Consider the following 22,300-nt stretch of genomic DNA (forward strand, 5'->3'; position numbering starts at 1 on the left):
TTTCTTTTATCATAGATGAAGAAATCGTGAAATAAAATACAACATCCACCATGCCAAAGGAGCGTAATTAGTCCAGTATTTTGCTAGATGTGAGCCAGGGTGACCAGTCTAGAAGCTGCCTTCCCGGTTGGTATCCATCCCTGAATCAACCGAGTGCTCGTGTGTCGACCATTATGATACTGAAAACGACTAGCCAGTCAAGCATGGGCCATTAATTTTGAATTCGTTGATAGAGACATAAATTTCCCCCAATCATTTTGAAAGATAAAATGGTCAGTTTCCTTAAGGATGTTTTGAAATACTTCCAGACTGGTTATGGGATCCACTGATAATTTTATAATTTTATTTTCTCAAAGGAATTTTAGAAGGTTTAGTGATGACCTTGATATATTTTTAAGTAACAATGAATATGATCACTACTAAATCTACACCTTTGTACTTTAATAAATAGTATATTTGAAGGCTTATGGTCCCGTTTTTTCCTATTTTTACCAAATCTTTAGGAATATGTCACTTCAAAAGAGGCAACAGTCCTTTGGTAGAATTACTGGACTGGAAGTACATTGTTTTCTTTATCCACAGAATTTTGCATGTTGTCATGAAATTCTTATATCATGATCCAAGTTTTTGTATCTTTATGACTTCTTCACTGTTTGAGAGATGCAATTGTATGATAATAGAAAGTTGTCAAAATGTGAAAGAAAAATTTTAAAAATTAATGCACATATACTGACTTAAAAATTCCATTTCAAAAGCTAAACAAATTGCATTTCAAAAGAATCACCTTTCAATCAGGTAATTCACATAATCTCTATTTAGAAATAAATATTAAATTCAGCCGAATCAAGTAAATAGCAGTAAAATTGATTACTCATTTAGCAGTTAGTACTTGTGTAATACTAAGTAGTCATATAGCATATTTCATCTTTAAAATGCTTTAGCAGCAATAAGGTAAATCTCTTGTCAATGCTAATAAGAATCTGTTTGTCTCATTTCAGTCCCAGGCACCAAGTTGGGTCTGCCGTTTTATATTTGTTTGTTCTCAGAAAATGTCTGGCTGCTTCTGGAATATAAATAGCCTGTTCTTTACCTCCAGGGCCTGGTTTCTTTGGGCTCTTGGTTCCACAGATCTGCCTCTGTGTAGTTTCCTTAAGTCCTGCTTCACAAACTCGAGCCATGACATAAAACACCCGTCAGTGCCAGCGTTCAGTAAATATTTCCTAATAATCTTGACGTCACAGTGGTAATTCCCTTGAAATATAAATTGTTATTCATAATAAGTAGTGTGCATTTCAAATGACTTAGGTTAAGAGTTTAGTTCTGTTTTTGCTGAATGACAGAGTTTCTGTTTTTGCTCTTACTTTCTGCGTTAGAAAAAGTAAATTTGGGGCTTTTAGCCCTGTTTTTATTTTGTCGTTGTTGTTCCTTACCTATGGCTCAGTGGCACAGAATCTGCCTTCTAGTGCAAGAGATGCAGGTTTGATCCCTGGATCAAGAAGATGCCTTGCAAAAGGAAATGGCAACCCACTCCAGTGTTCTTGCCTGGAGAATCCCAGGGACGGCGGAGCCTGGTGGGCTGCCGTCTATGGGGTCCCACAGGGTTGGGCAAGACTGAAGCGACTCAGCAGCAGTAGCCAGTATTTTTGCCTGGAAAATTACATGGACAAAGAAGCAGGGGCTACAGTCAATAGGGTTGCAAAGAGTTGGGCATGACTGAGCATGCATTTTTTTTTCCTTGTTTTTCTTAACTCTTCAATGATAATTGTTACTAAAAATTCAACTTTTTGTTATGATATAAAGCAAGGTTAGGGCATATAATTTCAGTAATGGAGACAGAGGCGAATAAGATCAACTGGGCTTGCTTGGGCCTCACTTCCTTGGAGTGATACCCCTGGGATGGCACCCAGTGTGTCTCTCATGCCCAGAGGATCAGGGCCTCATCTTTTTTTCAGCTCTTATTTCATTTCCAGGGTGTAGTACAAATCACTGTGGGAAACCTTGTAAAGAAGATTAAAAACTGAGGAAGAGCAAGCTAGTCTATAAGCACCTTGTTAAAATAAACCACTTCTTCCTAACCTCAAGACAGCAAGAAACAGTTTAATAGCAGTGAAATAAATTCACCACCTGTTTGTGCAGCAGTATCAAAGACTTCTAGCAAACATAAGAATGCTTTGATCCTTTTCAGCCAGAAGAAAATTATGAAGCTCAGCATTGATAGTTCATGGGGAGTTTGGGGACACTGATCAAAGAAAACTGTTATTATTATAGATGAGAAATTAAAATATCTGAATATAAGCTACTTCAGTACATCATACTTCTTTCAATGGTGAATTTCATATTTAGAAATTCAGATAGTCTTATGATTAAGCTTTATTTCATTGTGGCTTCTGTACCCCAAAATAAAAGACAGTAAAATGTTTTTCAGCAATTGTGTTTCTTTTGTTAATGGCTTTCAAATTATATAGTTGAGATGGATTCAGGGGGCAATGTATAATGTATATTTTATAGAAGCCTCTAGGTTACTATAAGCTCAACTGAGCAGAATTATATAAATGAAAGTTTTGACATGCTTTCATGATCTTTAAGAAAAATTCCTGTAAGTTTTTTGATTATATAATAGTATTATATGATTATAAATTCCACTTTAAGTATTATAATTGTATAGCTGAGAGGCTTAAAGGCAAAGATAACAAAACTTTTATAATAGCAAGGGGAAATTTATTGTACGGATTTTAACATTTGAAGTGGAAAACATAAGAATCATTTGAAAATTTGTCTGCTATGGGAGAAAAAATGCTTCTGTGTAAATAGCTCAAGAAGCAAAAGATAAAGTTAAGTGTTGTTTTTGAATGAAAACGTAGACATTTCCTGTAGCTTTTTTACTTATCAAGAATGAGAATACGGATTTTGTAACTGCATGTTTTGGATCTGTGCCAGGTTCATGTGCAGTTAATAACCCTTGCCTCTGAAGTCATAGGGAGGCATTTAGCAAAATATGTATTGAAGTGCTGCAGGAAAAGCTGTGGCTAAGGACATGGAGGCATAAACAGGAAAAAAACAATCCCTACAAAAAGAGGACATCTCATTTTTAAAATTTATGTTGATTAGTTGCAAGAAAAACCGAAGGAAAGACCGCTCGGCACCTTCTGACCACATCCCTCTAAGCCCAGTGCCTGGCACTGAATATTTGCACTTAAATGTGACACCCTCCCACCCTTCATTCTATAGCAACTTCCTCTTAAAAGCAGGAGAAAATAATAATGCAAAGGCCCACAAAGGAAGCATTAACAAAGTAACGGAAAGATCTTTCAATTTTTACATTGGCCAATGATTCATACTTTACTGGTAAAAAAAAAACAAACCAACTTTTGAAATCTGGTAATGTCTTGGATATTTCAAACTAGTTCCTTAAAACCTTCACTGAAGAGGAGGGTTTATTAGTTTTTGAATAGGCACGTTATGGAGACAGCCGATAAGTCCAGGCCCTCATCCCTTGCTGTGAGTTAGGACAGAAATCCCCACCTTGCTCAGTGACTGTAGGACTGGGTTCCTGATCTCCCCAGCCAAACAGGAATGTTTAAAGGAAAAGTGTTCTGTGCTCTGCTTCTTACGCTGAATTCTTTTTTGCGTTCTGAGCTTATAAATAAATAAGATATCTGGTGGGCAAATGAGCCTCGTGAAAGGAGCCCCTCTACTGCTCTGACATCGTGGGTTTTGCTCTCCTGCGCTGCGTGATAGTCTCTTGAAAACTTCCAAAGTGCATCCTTAGAACGAGAGGATGCGGGCTGCTGGAAACACAGGGATCTGTTTTCTCTTACATTAAAATATGCCAGCGCTGATTTTAGATACATGTGCTATGAAGTAACACTTGAATTAGTCAAAGCTGAGAAACTTAATTAAGAATAATGTCTCTTGTTTTTCCCCCCACGGAAATATTTACAGGCCTGAGCAATTGGATGACTAATGGACATATTTATAGGGCATCTGGTACAGATCATGGCAACCAAGAAATAAATAAATAAATAGAATTTGTTGCTGTTGGCAAGTTCTTATTGCAGTAGAATCATATGCTGAATGGTACCCTTGAGCTTGTTTAACATATATATTCTAATAGGTACCCAGCCAATTTTGACTTGCTGGAGAAGGATACTTAAAATTGGCTCACATTTTAGAAGAGATGAATTCCAAACAAACCCACAGGCAGAGAATGCCATTCAGTTTCATGTGCCTTGTTAATGAAGCTGGTGCTGTTTAGTTGCTAAGTCATGTCTGACTCTGTGACCCCATGGACTGCAGCCCACCAGGCTCCTCTGTCCATGGGATTCTCCAGGCAAGAATCCTGGAGGGGGTTGCCAAGAGGGCCTTAAAAAAAAAAATGAACAGAACCTTAACAAAGAAGGAAAAAGACAATTAAAAAAAGAAGAAGGAAAGGGAAAGCAAAAAGAAAGGAAGAAAGAAAAGAAGCAGTTACTTGGTATATCTAAGTGTGGCAAGTGTTACGCTATGTTATGTTATGTGAGAGTGAAGTTGATTTTCTTACGTGAAGAAAGGGTACACCTCTGGGGTCACAACACAAATGACTCTAGGGTAGTTAGTAATGTTAATGAGAAAAATTGGCCAAGTGTAAAAAACGAACAAACAAAAAAAATGGACAGGCAACAAGATTGCACCTCAGGGTTGAGTGGCGGTTAAAACAGCTACTCTTGGCCTTAGGATCTGAGAATAAAGAGGGCGCCGTGGGGACTGTGGGGACCATGGAGAAGGAGGCTCAGATTGCCAACTGTGCCAGGAAGGGAAGACGCTGGGTTTAGCTAACTGTTCCCATGTGGGAGCGCAGGTCCAGGGATGCCGGATTTTACAGCCCTTCAAGAGACACGCTTTATGTGGAATCTTTTCATTTTGAAATGTTTACTCAGAATTCAAATTCAGGGGAAGAGCTAGGAAAATTCGCTCAAGCCAAACAAAACCTCTTTGGGCACCAGATTTGGGCCTTTGTCACAGATCTTCCGTTTGTCCTTTCTGAGTTAGCTAAATGAAGTATGTTTGTAAAGTTGTAAAGGAAGTGTTCCTGCTTCCTAACATCTGAATTAAAAAAAAAAAAAGGCTAGGTAACATTTATAGCTGAATGGCTGTGGCGTCAGATTGCCTGTGGGTTATATTTTGGCTGTATACCCTGGACAAGTTTACCAGTTCTCTCCATCTCTAATTTTCACTTTAGCAAAATGGGAATGATAATGGTACAGATTTAACAGAGCTTCTGTCAGGATTCAGATAAGCTCATCTTTATATAGTGCTTATTAGTACAGTGCCTGGCATATAGTAATGGCTCAATAATCATTATTATTATGATGATGTCACAATAAAATGATATTCAGAGGATGTCCTTTCTGCTGTACTTGAAGAAAGCATCCTCTAGGAATGTGGAGAGGTAGTTTTATGTTAAAGAATATGAGTTAAGTCTGACATAAATCCCAGCAAGATCCTCTATGACCCACTTCCCAGAGTAATGGAAATAAAAACAAAAATAAACAAATGGGACCTAATTAAACTTAAGAAACTTTTGCACAATGAAGGAAACTATAAGCAAGGTGAAAAGACAGCCTTCAGAATGGGAGAAAATAATAGCAAGTGAAACAATTGACAGTTGATCTCTAAAATATATAAGTAGCTCATGCAACTCAATACCAGAAAAATGAACAGCCCAATCAAAAAGTGAGCCAAAGAACTAAATAGATATTTCTCCAAAGACAAACAGATGGCTAATAAACACATGAAAAGATGCTTAACATCACTTGTTATCAGAGAAATACAAATCAAAGCCACAATGATGTACCATCTCGTGCCGGTCAGAATGCCTGCTATCAAAAAGTCTACAAACAGTAAATGCTGGAGAGAGTGCAGAGAAAAGGGAACCCTCTTACACTGTTGGTGGGAATGCAAACTAGTATAGCCACTATGGAGAACAGTGTGGAGATTCCTTAAAAAACGGGAAATAAAACTGCCTTATGACCCAGCAATCCCACTGCTGGCCATACACACTGAGGAAACCAGAATTGAAAGAGACACGTGTACCCCAATGTTCATCACAGCACTGTTTATAATAGGCAGGACATGGAAGCAACCTAGATGTCCATCAGCAGATGAATGGATAAGAAAGCTGTGGTACATATACACAATGGAATATTACTCAGCTATTAAAGAAAAATGCATTTGAGTCAGTTCTAATGAAGTGGATGAAACTGGAGCCTATTATACGGAGTGAAGTAAGTCAGAAAGAAAAGCAGCGATACACTATATTAATGCATAGATATGGAATTTAGAAAGACAGTAATGACGACCCTGTATGCGAGACAGTGAAAGAGACACAGATGTAAAGAACAGACTTTCGGACTCTCTAAGAGAAGGTGAGGGTGGGATGATTTGAGAGAATAACATTGAAACATGTATATTACCATATGTGAAATAGATGAGCTGTGCAAGTTCAATGCATGAAGCAGGGCACCCAAGGCCGGTGCTCTGGGACAACCCAGAGGGATGGGGTGGGAGGGAGGTGGGAGGGGCTTTCAGGACGGGGGGACACATGTGCACCTGTGGCTGATTCATGTCGATGTATGGCAGAAACCACCACAATACTACAATATTGTAAAGTAATTAGCCTCCAATTAAAATAAATCAATCAATTTTTAAAAAAATGATGTGAGTTAAGAAGATAGATTCTGGAGTCTGCCAGCCAGGATTTGAATCCTTGTTCTACTGCAGTGTAACCAGAGCAGAGTTAATTAATTTTCCTAAAGCTTTAGATCTCTTATCTATAAAATGGGAAATAATAATTGGTACTTAAAAGTTATAAGAATTCAGTGAGATAATATGCATGAGGTCAATGCCTAGTGTGTAATCGATAAATGTTACTTTCTGTAATGATTATTCTTTTCAAAATTATTGTATGAAAGGAAATGTATCACTTAAAAAAATTGAGGTGTAGTTGGAGAAGGCAATGGCAGCCCACTGTTGCCTGGAAAATCCCATGGATGGAGGAGGCTGGTAGGCTGCAGTCCATGGGATCGCGAAGAGTTGGACACGACTGAGTGACTTCAGTTTCACTTTTCACTTTCATGCATTGGAGAAGGAAATGGCCACCCACTCCAGTGTTCTTGCCTGGAGAATCCCAGGGATGGGGGAGCCTGGTGGGCTGCTGTCTGTGGGGTCACACAGAGTCAGACACGACTGAAGTGACTTAGCAGTAGCAGCAGCAGTTGATTTACAATGATTCAGGTGTAATTATATAATTTTATTTAAAGTTAAGCTTTATCTTAATGAACCATTTTATAGCAGTTGTTTTCAACCAGGGTGATTTTTGATTTGACCTTCCAGAAGACATTTAGCAATGTCTGGAGACATTTTTGGTTGTCAGTACTGCAGGAAGTACAACTGGAATCTAGCGGGTAGAGTCCTGAAATGCTGCTAAATGTCTCAGGATGCACACGACAGTCCCCTGCCACAAACAGTTATTCATTCCGAAATGTTGCTAATGCTGAGCTTGAGAAACTACATTACAGCTGTAACTACCATAAAATTTAGTTTGTAAAGTTCTTGCCAAGCAAAAGGAGTGCTAGTTGTATTTCAAAATATGGCCTAAACTCAGCAATTGACACATAAATTGAAATCTGTGGAATTACATTCAATATTTTAAATATAAATTTGTATGTATATAGATACCCCTATTTTCTTCTGGTTACAAAAATGATATAATCTTGTGAAAGTTAAAAGAATGCAAAAGCATATAAATGGGTAGTGAACAACCCCTCCTTGCCTTTTTTTTTTTTTTAAGTATGGTTAAAAAAAAACCTATGATTGAAAACCATCCGAAATCGAATTGAGATACATTACTTCAGAATTTTATTTTAAACTTTTTATTTTGTATTGGGGTATAGCTGATTAACAATGTTGTGATAATTTCAGGTGAACAGTGAAGGGACTGAGCCATACATATGCATATATCCATTTTCCCCCAAAGTCCCCTCCTATCCAGGCTGCCAAGTACCACTGGGCAGAGTTCCATGAGCTATACTGCAGGCCCTTGTTGGTTATCCATTTTAGATACAGTGATGTATGTGTACATGTCCATCCCAGACTCCCTAACTATCCCTTCCCCCTCTTTAAGTCTACTTCAGCATTTTAAATACATGTGTATACTGTTCTATAATTAGATTTTTTAAAGGTAATATTTTACTTTTCTCTTCCTGAAAAATTCAGTCCTACAGCTGTTATGTGGGGCAGGCAAAGTAGGCATTCAGGACAGGTGACCTGGCATGGGATATAGAGTTCACCTGAAGTAAGGAGGAAATCAGTGTTGGAGCTGATGGCCTGGTTGGAGGGCCATGGCCCAACAGGCTGAGCAGGGCACCCATGTGTGTAGGCAGTCCAGTGTAAAGTATCAGCAAAGGCCAAGTGGAATGAAAAACACAAGGAGCTAGCCTAACGGGGTGACAACTGAGGTAATTCAGGCATCAAAGTAAGTGATGTAAATAAAGTTAGTAACAGATTAAAACCCATTGAATAAAATAGGAAACTTTGTGTGCATTATGAATAACAGATAAATGAATATAATGAAAGTCTGATGAGAAATGGAATATTTGTAAGTCAAAAAATAACCTCTCCATCAAATGAGTATTAATTCAAAAGGAAAAAATGGTAACTTGATAGTGGAAAAGCCTGGAAGCCATCACCTTAATTATATGATCAAAGTTAACATGATCAGTAATGAGACAAATCAAAATTGCAAGCCACATAATAAGATGCTCATCTCCTAGTATTCATGCCCTGGAGTAGTCTTCATCCACAATGAGGTCGGCTGACTTGTAGAATGGATAGCATATTACAGAAATGGTGGTATGTGCCTTCTGATGCTAAGTCTCAAAAGGTATTGCTTACTTTGGGAGAAGTCATTGTAAAGGCACTCTAGTAGCCCTAGAGAGAGGGCCACATGGTGAGGAGATGTTGTTTTTACCGTCATGCAATCGAATCCCCTCCAGCCCCACTCAAGCCTTCAGATGACTGCAGTCTGTGCTAACATCTTGCTTGCATCCTCGTGAGAGAATTACCCAGCTAAGCTACTTCTTCATCCAACGCACAGAAACTTTGCAAAAGAATGTTAATTGTTTTCAATGATTAAGGTTTGGGGTAATTTGATATGCCACAATGGGCAACTAATACAGATGCAGTGAGAAGAGTATAGCATCACTTCCGTGATATTCCTGCCAGAGATGCACAACCTGAATCTAGTCCTAATAAGCAGAAAACAAACACTAATTGAGAGACCTTTTGCAAAATAATTACGCTGCAATCTTCAGTAGAGTCACACACACAAAAGTTAAAGACAGAAACTGTCCTGGAGTGAAGAAGACTCTATAGAGACTTGACAACGTTACTTGCAATGCTTGATTCTGAACTTGATTCTTTCCCTATGAAAGTGAAAGTGAAGTCGCTCAGTCATGTCCGACTCTTTGCGACCCCATGGACTGTAGCCTATCAGGCTCCTCCGTCCATGGGGTTTTCCAGGCAAGAGTGCTGGAGTGGATTGCCATTTCCTTCTCCAGGGGACCTTCCTGATCCAGGAATCGAACCCAGGTCTCCTGCATTGCAGGCAGACGCTTTACCGTCTGAGCCACCGGGGAAGCCCATTATTGGGACAGTTGGCAAAGTTTGGAGATAAAGGAGTAGATGATAGTAATATGTCACTGTGAATATTTTGATGACTATTGTGGTTATACAGAGGATGTACTTTAGGAAATGTAGACACTAAAGAATTCAGGAGTGATGAGGCCTCAGGTTAGCAATTGATTACTCCCAAATGGTTAAAGAAAAAAAAAAAAAGCTTTTGTACTGTTATTTGCAACATTTCTGTAAGTTTGAGATTGCTTAAACATTTTTTATTATGTAGAAAGAAAAGTGTCATAGAATGTGACCTTGCCTATAAAAAATAGACTCATCTGTCCTTTTCAACGGGATGTTACAACCCACCCCTCAAATTTTACCGATGTCCTATTGATGGACATTTAAATTGATTCCCGTTCTTTGCTATTATAAACATCCAGTTAACTGTTATTATAAACAATGCTAGTAAATATCCTTATAAATATATTTGTGCCCTTGGTTCAATATTTGCCCAAGAATAAATCTCTGGAGTTGAATTCCTAAGTGAATGGATATGCATACTTTAATCAGTTTAATGATAAGTCATTGTAGGGAACCACATAAAATCTCCTTAAAAGAAAACAAAATTTATAATTTGGTCATTATTTTCATTTGTTCTTCTCCCCACTAGAAAGTAATCTCTGTTGGAGTGGAAACTTTTATCTGTCTTGATTATCACCGTTCCCACCATTAAGATAGTCCTAGGCATTAAATAAATGTTAATATTTTTTCCAACAAGAACAATAGCAAACGTTTATTGTGTGTCTGGCATTATTCTAAGGACATAAATTCGTTTATTCCTTGTAACAAGCTTATGAGATAAATGGTAGGAGTATTCCCATTTTGCAGATGAGGAAACTGAGGCAAACAGAGGCTAAGTACTTGCCCAGTTTCACCAGGCTAGTCAACAGTGGAGGCAAGAGTCCAGGCCATGTTTCTGCAGTTTACAAGTTGTTGTTGTTGAGTCACTGGTTGTGTCTGACTCTCTGTGACCCCATGGACTGCAGCACGCCAGTCCCATCCTTCATTATCTCCCAGAGTTAGCTCAAATTCCTCGATGATACTATCTGTTAGAGGCTGTTGGCCTCTATGCTGTAATGGTTCTCTCTAGTTGATAAATGAATCAATAAGTGAGTGGCCAATATTTTTATTTGATTCTTTGAACAATTACTCATTTAAACTATTGTTTTGGATTTTCTTTTCTTCGTTTCGAATAAAACTGGGAAAGAATGGACTGCTTACTTTGTAAAAGCCAAATTAGCCTTATGGTCCTCTGTACTAGGCTGTACTTACCACATAACAGTACTGTTCCTGGAATTAATATTTGTAGAAGTATAAACTATACATCATTCTTACTAAGAATTTATTTATAATGTGCAAACAGAATATTTGCTCTGTATTACAAATAAGATAGTAAATCTGGGTCTGCAGCTTAAGTCTAGGAGGCAGAACCTTTACTACTTGCTTGTCAAATATTCCCTGCTCCCCATTGGAGCTCTGTGCACTGTTCATGAAATACACACTCCCCATCTCCCGTGGCATAAACTCAGCCTCACTCTAAGTGCTTGGTCAGAACCACCCTCTTCCACCGAAGACTGTTTTACCTATCTCTTTTCTCCTACCATCCTCTTGAAGGTTGAATTGATCTTTCTTTCCTCAAAATTCTGAGTCTCTATTATAGTAGGGATTCTCTGGTGGCTCAGATGGTAAAGCATCTGCCTGCAACTCAGGACACCCAGCTTTGATGCCTGGGTTGGGAAGACCCCCTGGAGAAGGGAATGGCAACTCACTCCAGTATTGTCACCTGGAGAATTCCATGGACAGAAGAGCATGGGGGGCTAGAGTCCATGGGGTTGCAAAGAGTTAGACACAACTGAGTGACAAACACTTTCACTTTTATATTACTCTCATAGGAATGCTACATTCTAACTATACTTTATATTATTTGTGTCAAGTCCTCATCTCCCTTCACATAAGTTCAGTTGCTCAGTCATGTCTAACTCTTTGCAACCCCATGGACTGCAGCACGCCAGGCCTCCCTGTCCATCACCAACTCCCGGAGTTGACTCAAACTCATGTCCATTGAGTCGGTGATGCCATCCAACCATCTCATCCTCTGTTGTCCCCTTCTCCTCTTGCCTTCAATTTTTCCAAGCATCAGGGTCTTTTCAAATGAGTCAGTTCTTCGCATCAGGTGGCCAAAGCATTGGAGTTTCAGCTTCAGCATCAGTCCTTCCAATGAACATTCAGGATTGATTTCCTTTAGGATGGACTGGTTGGATCTCCTTGCAGTCCAAAGGACTCTCAAGAGTCTTCTCCAACACCACAGTTCAAAAGCATCAATTTTTTAGTGCTTAGCTTTCTTTACGGTTCAACTCTTACATCTGTACATGATGACTGGAAAAACCATAGCTTTGACTGGACAGACCTTTGTCAGCAAAGTAACATCTCTGCTGTTTAATATGCTGTCTAGGTTGGTCATAGCTTTTCTTATAAGGAGCAAGTGTGGTTTAATTTCATGGCTGCAGTCACCATCTGCAGTGATTTTGAAGCCCAAGAAAACAAAGGCTGTCACTGTTTCCATTGTTTCCCATCTATTTGCCATGAAGTGAATGGGACCGGATGCCATGATCTTAGTTTTTTGAGTGTTGAGTTTTAAGCCATCTTTTTCACTCTCCTCTTTCACTTTCATCAAGAGGCTCTTTAGTTCATCTTCACTTTCTGCCATAAGGGTGGTGTCATCTGCATACCTGAGGTTATTGATATTTCTCCCAGCAGTCTTGATTCCAGCTTGTGCATCATCCAGCCTGGCATTTCACATGATGCACTCTGCATATATGTTAAATAAGCAGGGTGACAATATACAGCCTTGACGTACTCCTCTTTTCCTATTTGGAACCAGTCTGTTGTTCCATGTTCAGTTCTAACTGTTGCTTCTTGACCTGCATACACATTTCTCAGGAGACAAATCAGGTGGTTTGGTATTCCCATCTCTTGAAGAATTTTCCAGTTTGTTGTCATCCACACAGTCAAAGGCTTTAGCATAATCAGTGAAGCAGAAGTAGATGTAATTCTGGAATTCTCTTGCCTTTTCTATGATCCAAGGGATGTTGGCAACTTGAATTTTGGTTCCTCTGCCTTTCGTAAATCCAGCTTGATCATTTACAAGTACTCGGTTCATATACTGTTGAAGCCTGGCTTGAAGAATTTTGAGCATTGCTTTGCTAGCGTGTGACGACAGAGGATGAGATGGTTGGATGGCATCACCGATTCAATGGACATGAGTTTGAGCAAACTCCGGGAGTTGGTGATAGACAGGGAGGCCTGGTGTGCTGCAGTACATGGTGTTGCAAAGGGTTGGACACAACTGAGCAACTGAACTGAACTGAACTGAACTGACGTAAGTGCAATTGTGCAGTAGTTTGAAGATTTTTTGGCATTGCCTTTCTTTGCGATTGGAATGAAAACTTACATTTTCCAGTCCTGTGGCCACTGCTGAGTTTTCCAAATTTGCTGGTATATTGAGCACAGCACTTTCACAACATCATCTTTTAGGATTTGAAATAGCTCAGCTGGAACTGCATCACCTTCACTAGTTTTGTTTGTAGTGATACTTCCTACGGCCCACTTGACTTCACACTCCAGGATGCCTGGCTCTAGGTGAGTGATCATACCATTGTGGTTATCTGGGTCATTAAAATCTTTTTTGTATAGTTCTTCTGTGTATTCTTGCCACCTCTTCTAATATCTTCTGCTTCTTTTAGGTCCATACCATTTCTGTCCTTTATTGTGCCCATCTTTGCATGAAATGTTCCCTTGACATCTAATTTTTTTCAAGAGATTTCTGGTCATTCCCATTCTATTATTTTCCTCTATTTCTTTGCATTGATCACTGAGGAAGGCTTTCTTATCTCTTTGCTATTCTTTGGAACTTTGCATTCAGATGCTTCTATCTTTCCTTTTCTCCTTTGCCTTTTGCTTCTCTTTCCTCAGCTATTTGTAAGGCCTCCTCAGACAATCATTTTGCTTTTTTGCATTTCTTTTTCTTGGAGTCGGTTTTGATCACTGCCACCTGTACAATGTTATGAACCTCCGTCCATAGTTCTTCAGGCACTCTACCTATCAGATCTAGACCCTTAAATCTATTTCTCACTTCCACTGTATAATCATAAGGGATTTGATTTAGGTCATACCTGAATGGTCTAGCGGTTTTCCCTACTTTCTTCAATTTAAGTCTGAATTTTGTAATAAGGAGTTCATGATCTGAGCCAGTCAGCTCCTGGTCTTGTTTTTGCTGACTTTAGAGAACTTCATCTTCGGTTGCAAGGAATACAATTAACCTGACTTTGGTATTGACCATCTGGTGATATCCATATGTAGAGTCATCACTTCTGTTGTTGGAAGAGGGTGTTTGCTATGAATAGTGCATTCTCTTGGGAAAACTCTGTTAGCCTTTGCCCTACTTACCTGTTACTCCATGTATCTCTTGACTTTTACTTTTGCATTCCAGTCCCTTTTGATGAAGAAGACATCTTTTTTGGGGTGTTAGTTCTAGAAGGTCTTGTAGTTCATCATAGAACCATTCAACTGCAGCTTCTTCAGCATTACTGGTCAGGGCATAGACTTGGATTACCATGAAATTGAATGGTTTGTCTTGGAAATGAACAGAGATCATTTTGTCTTTTTGAGATTGCACCCAAGTACTGCATTTTGGACTCTTGTTGACTATAAGGGCTACTCCATTTCTTCTAAGAGATTCTTGCCTGCAGTAGTAAATATAGTGGTCACCTGAATTAAATCCACCCATTCCCATCCATTTTAGTTCACTGATTCCTACAATGTCGATGTTCAATCTTGCCATCTCCTGTTTGACCACTTCCAATTTACCTTGAGTCATGGAGGTAACATTCCAGGTTCCTGTGCATTACTGTTCTTTACAATATCTGACTACTTCCATCACCAGTCACATCCACAACTGGGTGTTGCTTTTGCTTTGGCTCTGTCTCTTCATTCTTTCTGGAGTTATTTCTCCACTGATATCCAGTAGCATATTGGGCACCTTCCAACCTGGGGAGTTCATCTATCAGTGTCATATCTTTTTGCCTTTTCATACCATTCATGGGGTTCTCAAGGCAAGAATGCTGAAGTGAATCATCTCCGTTAATAGAATATATTCTCCTTTAGTTTTATTCATTTTCGAAAACCCCAACATATACTATTTTGTACAAAAAGTGAAATTAAAGCATTTTTTTAATTGTTGTTTAGTTGTTAAGTCACATCCATCTCTTTTGAGACCTGATAGACTGTAGCCCACTGTCCACAGGCTTCTCTGTCCATGAGATATCCCAGGCAAGAATACTGGAGTGGATTGCCATTTCCTTTTCCAAGGGGTCTTTTGGACCCAGCAATCACACCCAAGTCTCCTGCATTGGCACGCAAGTTCTTTTCCAGTGAGCTACCTGGGAAGCCCCATGTTTTGATTAGAGAATGAATTATATCAAAGAACTCTATTTTGAATTTTTTTAATCCTAAAAATACTAGGATTTGAATATTAGGTATACATATATATATATTTGTTGTTGTTGATGATACATGCATACACACACACATACATTTCAGAGTCATCAGGCATTGTAAAATAAGAAATAGAAAGATTAGACATGATGTTTTTCATATGATGATTTGTATTTTGTCTTTAGTTTATAAAATGTCAAGAACCAAGAAGCATAATTAGCTTTCATTTCTGTAAGACCTTTTTTTCCATTCATGGCTGCCAATACCAACTTTGCTTTTACCCACAACTTCAGTTGCCTTTTCTTTCAGTGGGTGGTTCAGGGACATCAAAGGTAATAAAATCAAAGAAATAAGTGGAATCTTTTTTCAAACACTAGTAGTTAAGGATGTGTTCCTGCTAAAGAATGTTAATACTAAATTTGTTTTCAAGTGTTTGTATAATTCTATATCTCCCTGCCAACTAGAAGAAGGACTGTCCTTGAATCCTGTTCTGCATGAAATAGAAAAAATATAATCCCTTCTTCACATATATTTAAAGAGGAAAAGAACTTGGGGACTGTTAAGCATTGTCATTTCATAGGACTGTATTTCGTTGTAAACAAAAGCAATTGCATAGCCTTCAGGCAGTTGTTTCTCTTCTTTCCTTTACCCACAGGATTGGACAAAGCTAAAGGCTTTTGTTCCGAAAGCTCACACAGCAAGCCAAAGAGAAAGTTCAAACAAATATCATCAGTCTTTTAAAAATGTCATTGCTTATGTAAATTAACTGTGGTTCTTGGTTGCTGGGGAGCCTCAAGCATCCTTGCATAGGTTGGATAGTCAATCATGTTTTATTTATAGTTTATGTAACCTATGTTTCTTTTAGAAAGCAATGACCGTGAACTCTTCTAATTTCAAGTTTAGCTCATACTTTCTGTTTGTCTTAGTTTACTTTTTGTTTGATTTTTTGTTTGTTTTGTTTAGATTAGATTCACTCTCTTGTGATTTCCAGGGAATGATTTAGATGCTAATTTATTATTGTGGAGCACTTCTGTAAGATCTTACTGATTTTTTTTTTTTTACCATTATTCATCTGGCCAGTGGATTTATTTGTGACTCAGAACTTAAAGAAATCTTTTCCTTTAAAGTATTTTCCTATAAAGTATCTTTATATTGTGAATGATATATTTTAAAATAACACCTTGCTAAAATATACATACTTGATACACAGTCTGAAATATATTCAGAATAAGAGTAAAGTCAAAACACACACCTTTTAAAATTTAGCCTAATTAAGTCCTCTTCACAAAATGTTGAGATATTGCATTAGTTCTGTATGGCCTGATGTTTATATTGTTTTAGATCATACTCTCTGTATATAAAATTCATGTGGGGGTCGGCTGAGATTCTCCTTACTGCTTCTAATTGCATTGCACTATAAGTCTCCAAACTTTATTCAGGAATGAATATCTTTTGGGAGGCATGCCTTCTAAGTAAGGAATTACTATTTGTATGTTAGATGCAGGATTTTAAAATAGGTGCTTACATTTCATATTTGGTGTTAGCTATAGATATTTGATTTGTTTTAAAAATGATTCTGAGAACTTCAGTGATTACTTCTGTGACGATCATTCTTGGCAGGGGTTATCCTTCTCCTGAGATGTGTGATGTGTGTGTATATATATGTATGTATGTATATATATATAGATATGAACATGCCTTTGTTCTCAAAGTCTTCTCCTATCTGATTACTGTCGTATATAAACTCTCCTTTAGTTTCTTTTTTTTCTTTCTTTTCTTTTGCCTTAGCCTGTCATTTGTATGAAAAACTTCGTTACATTCAAGAACCAAGAAGCATAATTAGCTTTCATGTCTATAAGACCTTTTTCTCCATTCGTGGCTGCCAATAGCAACTTTGCTTCACCCACAACTTCAGTTCCCTTTTCTTTTAGTGGGTGGTTCAGGGGCATCAAAAGTAATACAATGAAAGAGGTATTAAGTGCAGATATTAAAACCAGCAGAGGTATCAAGTGCATTTTCCATTCTAGAAGGGAGTGAGTGACAGCAAGTGAAGAGAAGAAATCCGGAGGTAGGGGTGAATGTGAGGGGAAAGGTGGGGGGAACGAAGTCGCAGAGAAGAGGAGAAGAGCGGGTGTGAGAGAGGAGAAAGCAGGAAAAGGCAGAACTGGGGGGCTAAGGGGGTTTGTGAAATCTGAAGGAGGGCGGGTTTGGGGGCGGGGGGAGGTCAACAGACCCGCATTTTCACCAGGCTTGGGCTCAAGCTTGCGGAGCGACGAACGGATGAAAGCACCTCAGCTGGGATTTGCTGAGGGGACGCACGTCGTCATGTGTTTAGTCATCCATTATCTGCTTCTATTTTCTGCAGGTTCCGGACGATGACTGACGCGGGTTTGTGTGGGAGCCCTCCCCGCCCCTGTCCCGCCCGAGCGATAAGCATCCCGCGCGTCTAACTCGCCGCCCCCCGCCGCCGGCTCTGAGGGGAGGCGCGCTTCCGCTCGCGGACCTGACAGAAGTCCCGGCTTCCCGCGGGCGCTGAGCGCGCGCGGCGCTGCTGTGTGGCTGCCGCGGGGACGCCCGCCGCGCCCCGGGCCATGAAGTAGTGGCTGCCGGCGGCGCCGCGGCCCGGTCCTCCCGGCGCTCCTCCCGCCCGCCCGGCGCCGCGCCGTCCGGTCCTCCCGGCCGGGCCGGAGCGCCGAGGACATGGCTGGCTTTCGGAGCCTGCTAGTTCTCCTCCTCGTGTTTCCCAGCGGCTGTGTGGGCTTCCGAAGCCCACTTTCTGTCTTTAAGAGGTGGGTGTTTGTTTTTTTGTTTTTGTTTATTTATTTCTAAACAGGCGACATGTGGTTTGGATGGTTTCTGTGCATGCTGTTGAAAAAAAAAAAAAGGAAGAGTGTTGGAGAAATATACGTGGTTGATTCACTTGGCCGCAATCCTTGGGAATTTTGACACAGTTAAACTTCTTGTAAAAGTTCCCCCTTACAGAAAAAAAAAAAAAAAGCCCCCTCGCCTCCACCCCCCTGTCCTCTATAGCCAAACTGTCCTGGCTTTCAGAACTCCCAATTAGAAGTTGTGATTTCCAATACTCATCACTCCCTCTTGGGGAGACAATTTGAGAAAGTACAATATCGTCATTTAGGCTGGAATGCCTTCTCGTTTGTAACAGCCTGAAGAATGAGATATAAAGGTAGGTAACTGGTGGGGAGAAGCAGATCACAGACTCTAAGAGCTCACAAGAAAGCATTGAGCCGTATATACTCTTCATAATTACCATGTTAAATATTTATGCACTTGTACATTTGTAATTCACATCACAGGCTCCCCCCCCCCAGGACCCCCCGCCACCCCGCCACCCCGCCATCATAAAACTCTGCCTTCTAGCGATGTTATTGTTGGTTTTTTTGTTTCTGACTAGTAATATCGGACACTCATAAAAGGAGTCACAAAATTTTTTACTGGCTTTTAGTAGTATTTCTGCCTTGAGAAGATTGACAGGCCTATGATAATTCTGATTGACTAATACTGTACTTTCATTAACAGAAACATATATATTTTGACAGGTTTATATTGAATCAAGTTTTGAATGTAGCCTGCTTGGTTGCTTTGATTATGTTTTGCTCACAAGCTGGGTGCATGTTGCTCTTGGACTATATGATGCAATTCTGAGAATGTTATAGAATATTATGTGGTAATTACATCTTTTCATTGTGTCTAAGTCGACAATATTTAGTCTTAAAGTCATAGAATTCCTTTTTTTTCCTCTTCCCATGTCCAGTTAAAATCCCATTATGTTCAAGGATGTTGAAATTGTCTTCTTTTTTTAAGGTTTAAGGAAACTACCAGATCATTTTCCAATGAATGTCTTGGTACCACCAGACCAGTAATTCCTATTGATTCATCAGATTTTGCATTGGATATTCGCATGCCTGGGGTCACACCCAAACAGGTGAGAGGAAGTCTGTATTTCATTATTTGTGTGTTCTATATACAGTCTGTAATTAAAGAAACTGCATTTATAGCAGGAGTAACTTCTTTGAAAAGTAAGCATTTTGTTTCAAGATTCCTCAAATAGGGCTAGAGTAAGTATTGTAAAGAGGACTAAATTTTTTAAGGTAAATCTTTCAGTTAAATTTCTTTTTAAAAATTTTACCTGTATTATTTGTGGTTTGAAATGGAACCTTGAAAATTTAAGTCTCAGTGGAGTAATCGCCTTGGTAATGCAGCATGTAAGTATGTATTAAAATATGAAAAAAAATTCTAATAAAGGGAAATGATATTGAGCAGCTGCATCTAAGAGATTAAGTTGTTTAAATACCCCTCTATTGCAGCCACAAATTGAGAAATGAAATCATGTGTTTACTGCCAAGAATTTGGAAAATACATATTCCACACTTTTAAAAGTTAAAAAAAAAAAAAAAAGCTGTTCATACAGGTGGCTGATTGTGAGTTTTCTTTAGCTTAATCTGCTTGTCATAGGAGAGATATCTGACGAAGTAGAAGCAAAACTACCATGGTGACTTACAGAGCATTTTGAGTAGAACTGGATTGTGGCTGTGGCTTTCCCTGTTTTGGGGATTCAGAGGATTCTCAAACCCACAGCTGTCATGTGTGCAAAGTGTTTCAGTAGGCATGAAAAGGCCAGAATTAATTACGCTTTTCAGCCAGGCAGCGCTGGGATTTATGTGTGTCATTAAAAGGTAGGCTTCGTTTATAAAGGGCTGCAGAGAAAGGGGAAGACCTGGGTGTTGTAGAGCTGCCATGGCTGATGACTCATTGCTGCAGATGACATTCTGGTTTTTAAATTTTCTGTCTATTTTAAAGTACAGAGAAAATAAAAGTATTCTACAGACTGGGGAGAATTCTTTTGAAATTGATGTTCAGAAGCTCTAAGAAAATACAGGAGGTCTTTTTTGGAGGACTGAGGATTAATGTTTGTTTATTTGAATACCTATGTATGGTTTAAGTATCTGTAAATAACTGCTGTTGTCAAATTGGCCCTCACCCTTCACCCTTGCCCATCCACAAGTGACCAGGCAGGTGACTTTTCTGTATGTTCAGTTATTAGCATCCTGGCCTTTAATTTGGTACTGTCTGTCTTTAGTTAGTACTTAATAAAAAGAGATATCATCAGATTGGGAATAGGAGAGAACGGTGATATTTACTCACTTATGAAGTGTGCTTTTTCATGTCTGTTCTCACTTTCAAAAGTGATTTTCCCCCTATATTTGCTTAAAATGACTTTGTAATACTTTTTTAAAATACTCACTAATTAGTCTTTAAGCACTCTTTTCCTACAGGAATATCATTATTTTCTCAAATAATCACTTGTTGTAGTTCATTATTATTCTGTGGTTTTTTTCCTTCTCATTATTTTACAGTAAAAACATTTAAATTATTTAGCAGTAATAAAAATAGGTAACTGTTTGGAGTGAACATTCTCAGAAAGAGTTCCTAGAGGAATTGATTATAAAAGAATGAAAAGGAACTCGATTTGCATAAGATAAAATGTGTTATCTCAGTTTTTATAATCTTAACAATTATCAAAATAACTGGAAAAAAGAACATATATTAATGAGTAGAGTACAGCTTGTTATTTTGCACTCTCTGCATTCAGCTTTGCTGTCTGTGTGCAGTGAACATTTGCTGGTTGCCTTTCCAGCATACCATCCCTCATTGCTTCTTCTCTGAAACCATATCCTGCCTACCCAGGATCCAGAGATGGGGCACCTGGACTAGGATTAGCAGATCACTGCATTCCAGTTCCCCTTCCATGGTGACTGATTCAGAAGAAGGTGTGGGACCTAGACCAATCCAGTGAAACCTTAGGACTTTGGCTGGGAATGCATTTTTTTTGTTGCATGTAAGCAAAAGGCATCTATCTAGTCTTAGGGTCTGCTGAGTTCTTGAAAGGAGCCAGGTCTAGAGTAAAACTAACACCATAGATGGCAATGCAGGTTCTCAGTGACATTGCTACTTAGGGAGTTATCTCTTGTGTTAGCCTTTTTCGTTTCAACCAGACCGAGTTGGATTTTCTGTGACTTGTAACTGAAACCACCTAGCTGGGCAACTGATTTGATTGTTCTGTTTGGTCAGCTCAGAACTGGTTGTTGACTGTTTCTTCTACTTTCCCTGGCCCTCTCTATTGACTACGTGCCACAAGTATTTACTGACTTGATCTGGCTGATATATGTGTGTGTATATATATATATATATGTCATACGCCTCATACACCTTCATGCGTGCATGCATGTTAAGTTGTTTCAGTCATATCCGACTCTTTGTGACCCTGTGAACTGTAGCCCTCCTCTGTTCATGGCATTCTCCACTCAAGAACACTGGAGTGGGTTGCCATTTCCTCCTCATGGGATTTTCCTGACCCAGGGATCGAGCCCTTATCTCTTATGTCTCCTGCATTGACAGGCAGGTTCTTTACCACTAGTGCCAGAAATGATAATTATACCCATGTTGAGTATACCCAAGGAGAGATGGAAACAGAAACGCTTTTCTCCTAAACTTTGTGTTCTTAGTGAGAAAGATCTAGAACTGTGATGAGTACTTTTGGTGAAACAAGTATTCTTTTCTTAAAATGCAAATGAAACTTAAGTTTAATACAGATCCTTAAGAGGAAAGAGATAAGAAGGTGAAGAAAGAAAAAAAAAGAAAAACTACTAGAGGATGGAAATAAACTATGAAAAGGAGTAAGAACAATTGGCCAAAATACATGGAGAAAATGATAAAGGACAAAAATAAAAGGAGAAAGAAATCAAGAAAAACCATAGTATGAAGACTAGAACATACAAGAATCATATAAGAAAAAAGGAGTAAGAAAAACGTGGAAACAAAGAAGGGCCTTGAGAAGTTAAAATGTGTGTGTGTGTGTGTGTGTGTGTGTGTGTGTTTTAATGGCAGAAGATCAAGAAGAGCAACAAATGTTAAGAAAAGAAGAAACTGGGAAGCTAGAAACTGAGTTGGTAACTAGGCAGACCAGGTTTTTTGAAGAGATATATTCACCCAACAGATTTTTTTTTTAACAAAGAAAATCTTAAGTTTTGGCAATAACAAATGATGCATCAATTAATCTGATTTAAGTGTTTTC

The 22,300-nt window shown here is 38.9% G+C and overlaps 1 protein-coding gene across 22 annotated transcripts in view; it reads left to right on the plus strand.

Moving 5' to 3' along the window:
- Positions 1-22,300, plus strand: part of PAM (peptidylglycine alpha-amidating monooxygenase) — a 321,661-nt gene that overhangs the window by 130,284 nt on the left and 169,077 nt on the right. For all 22 annotated transcript variants that reach the window (XM_060416042.1, XM_060416041.1, XM_042250794.2 and 19 more), the window contains 2 exons: positions 17,573-17,996; positions 19,030-19,150. In XM_060416042.1, coding sequence (XP_060272025.1) covers positions 17,908-17,996; positions 19,030-19,150 — 210 coding nt within the window. In that variant the 5' untranslated portion in view covers positions 17,573-17,907. The remainder of the gene's footprint in view (positions 1-17,572; positions 17,997-19,029; positions 19,151-22,300) is intronic.

This window comes from Ovis aries, chromosome 5, assembly GCF_016772045.2.
Source record: "Ovis aries strain OAR_USU_Benz2616 breed Rambouillet chromosome 5, ARS-UI_Ramb_v3.0, whole genome shotgun sequence".
Taxonomy (NCBI): domain Eukaryota; kingdom Metazoa; phylum Chordata; class Mammalia; order Artiodactyla; family Bovidae; genus Ovis; species Ovis aries.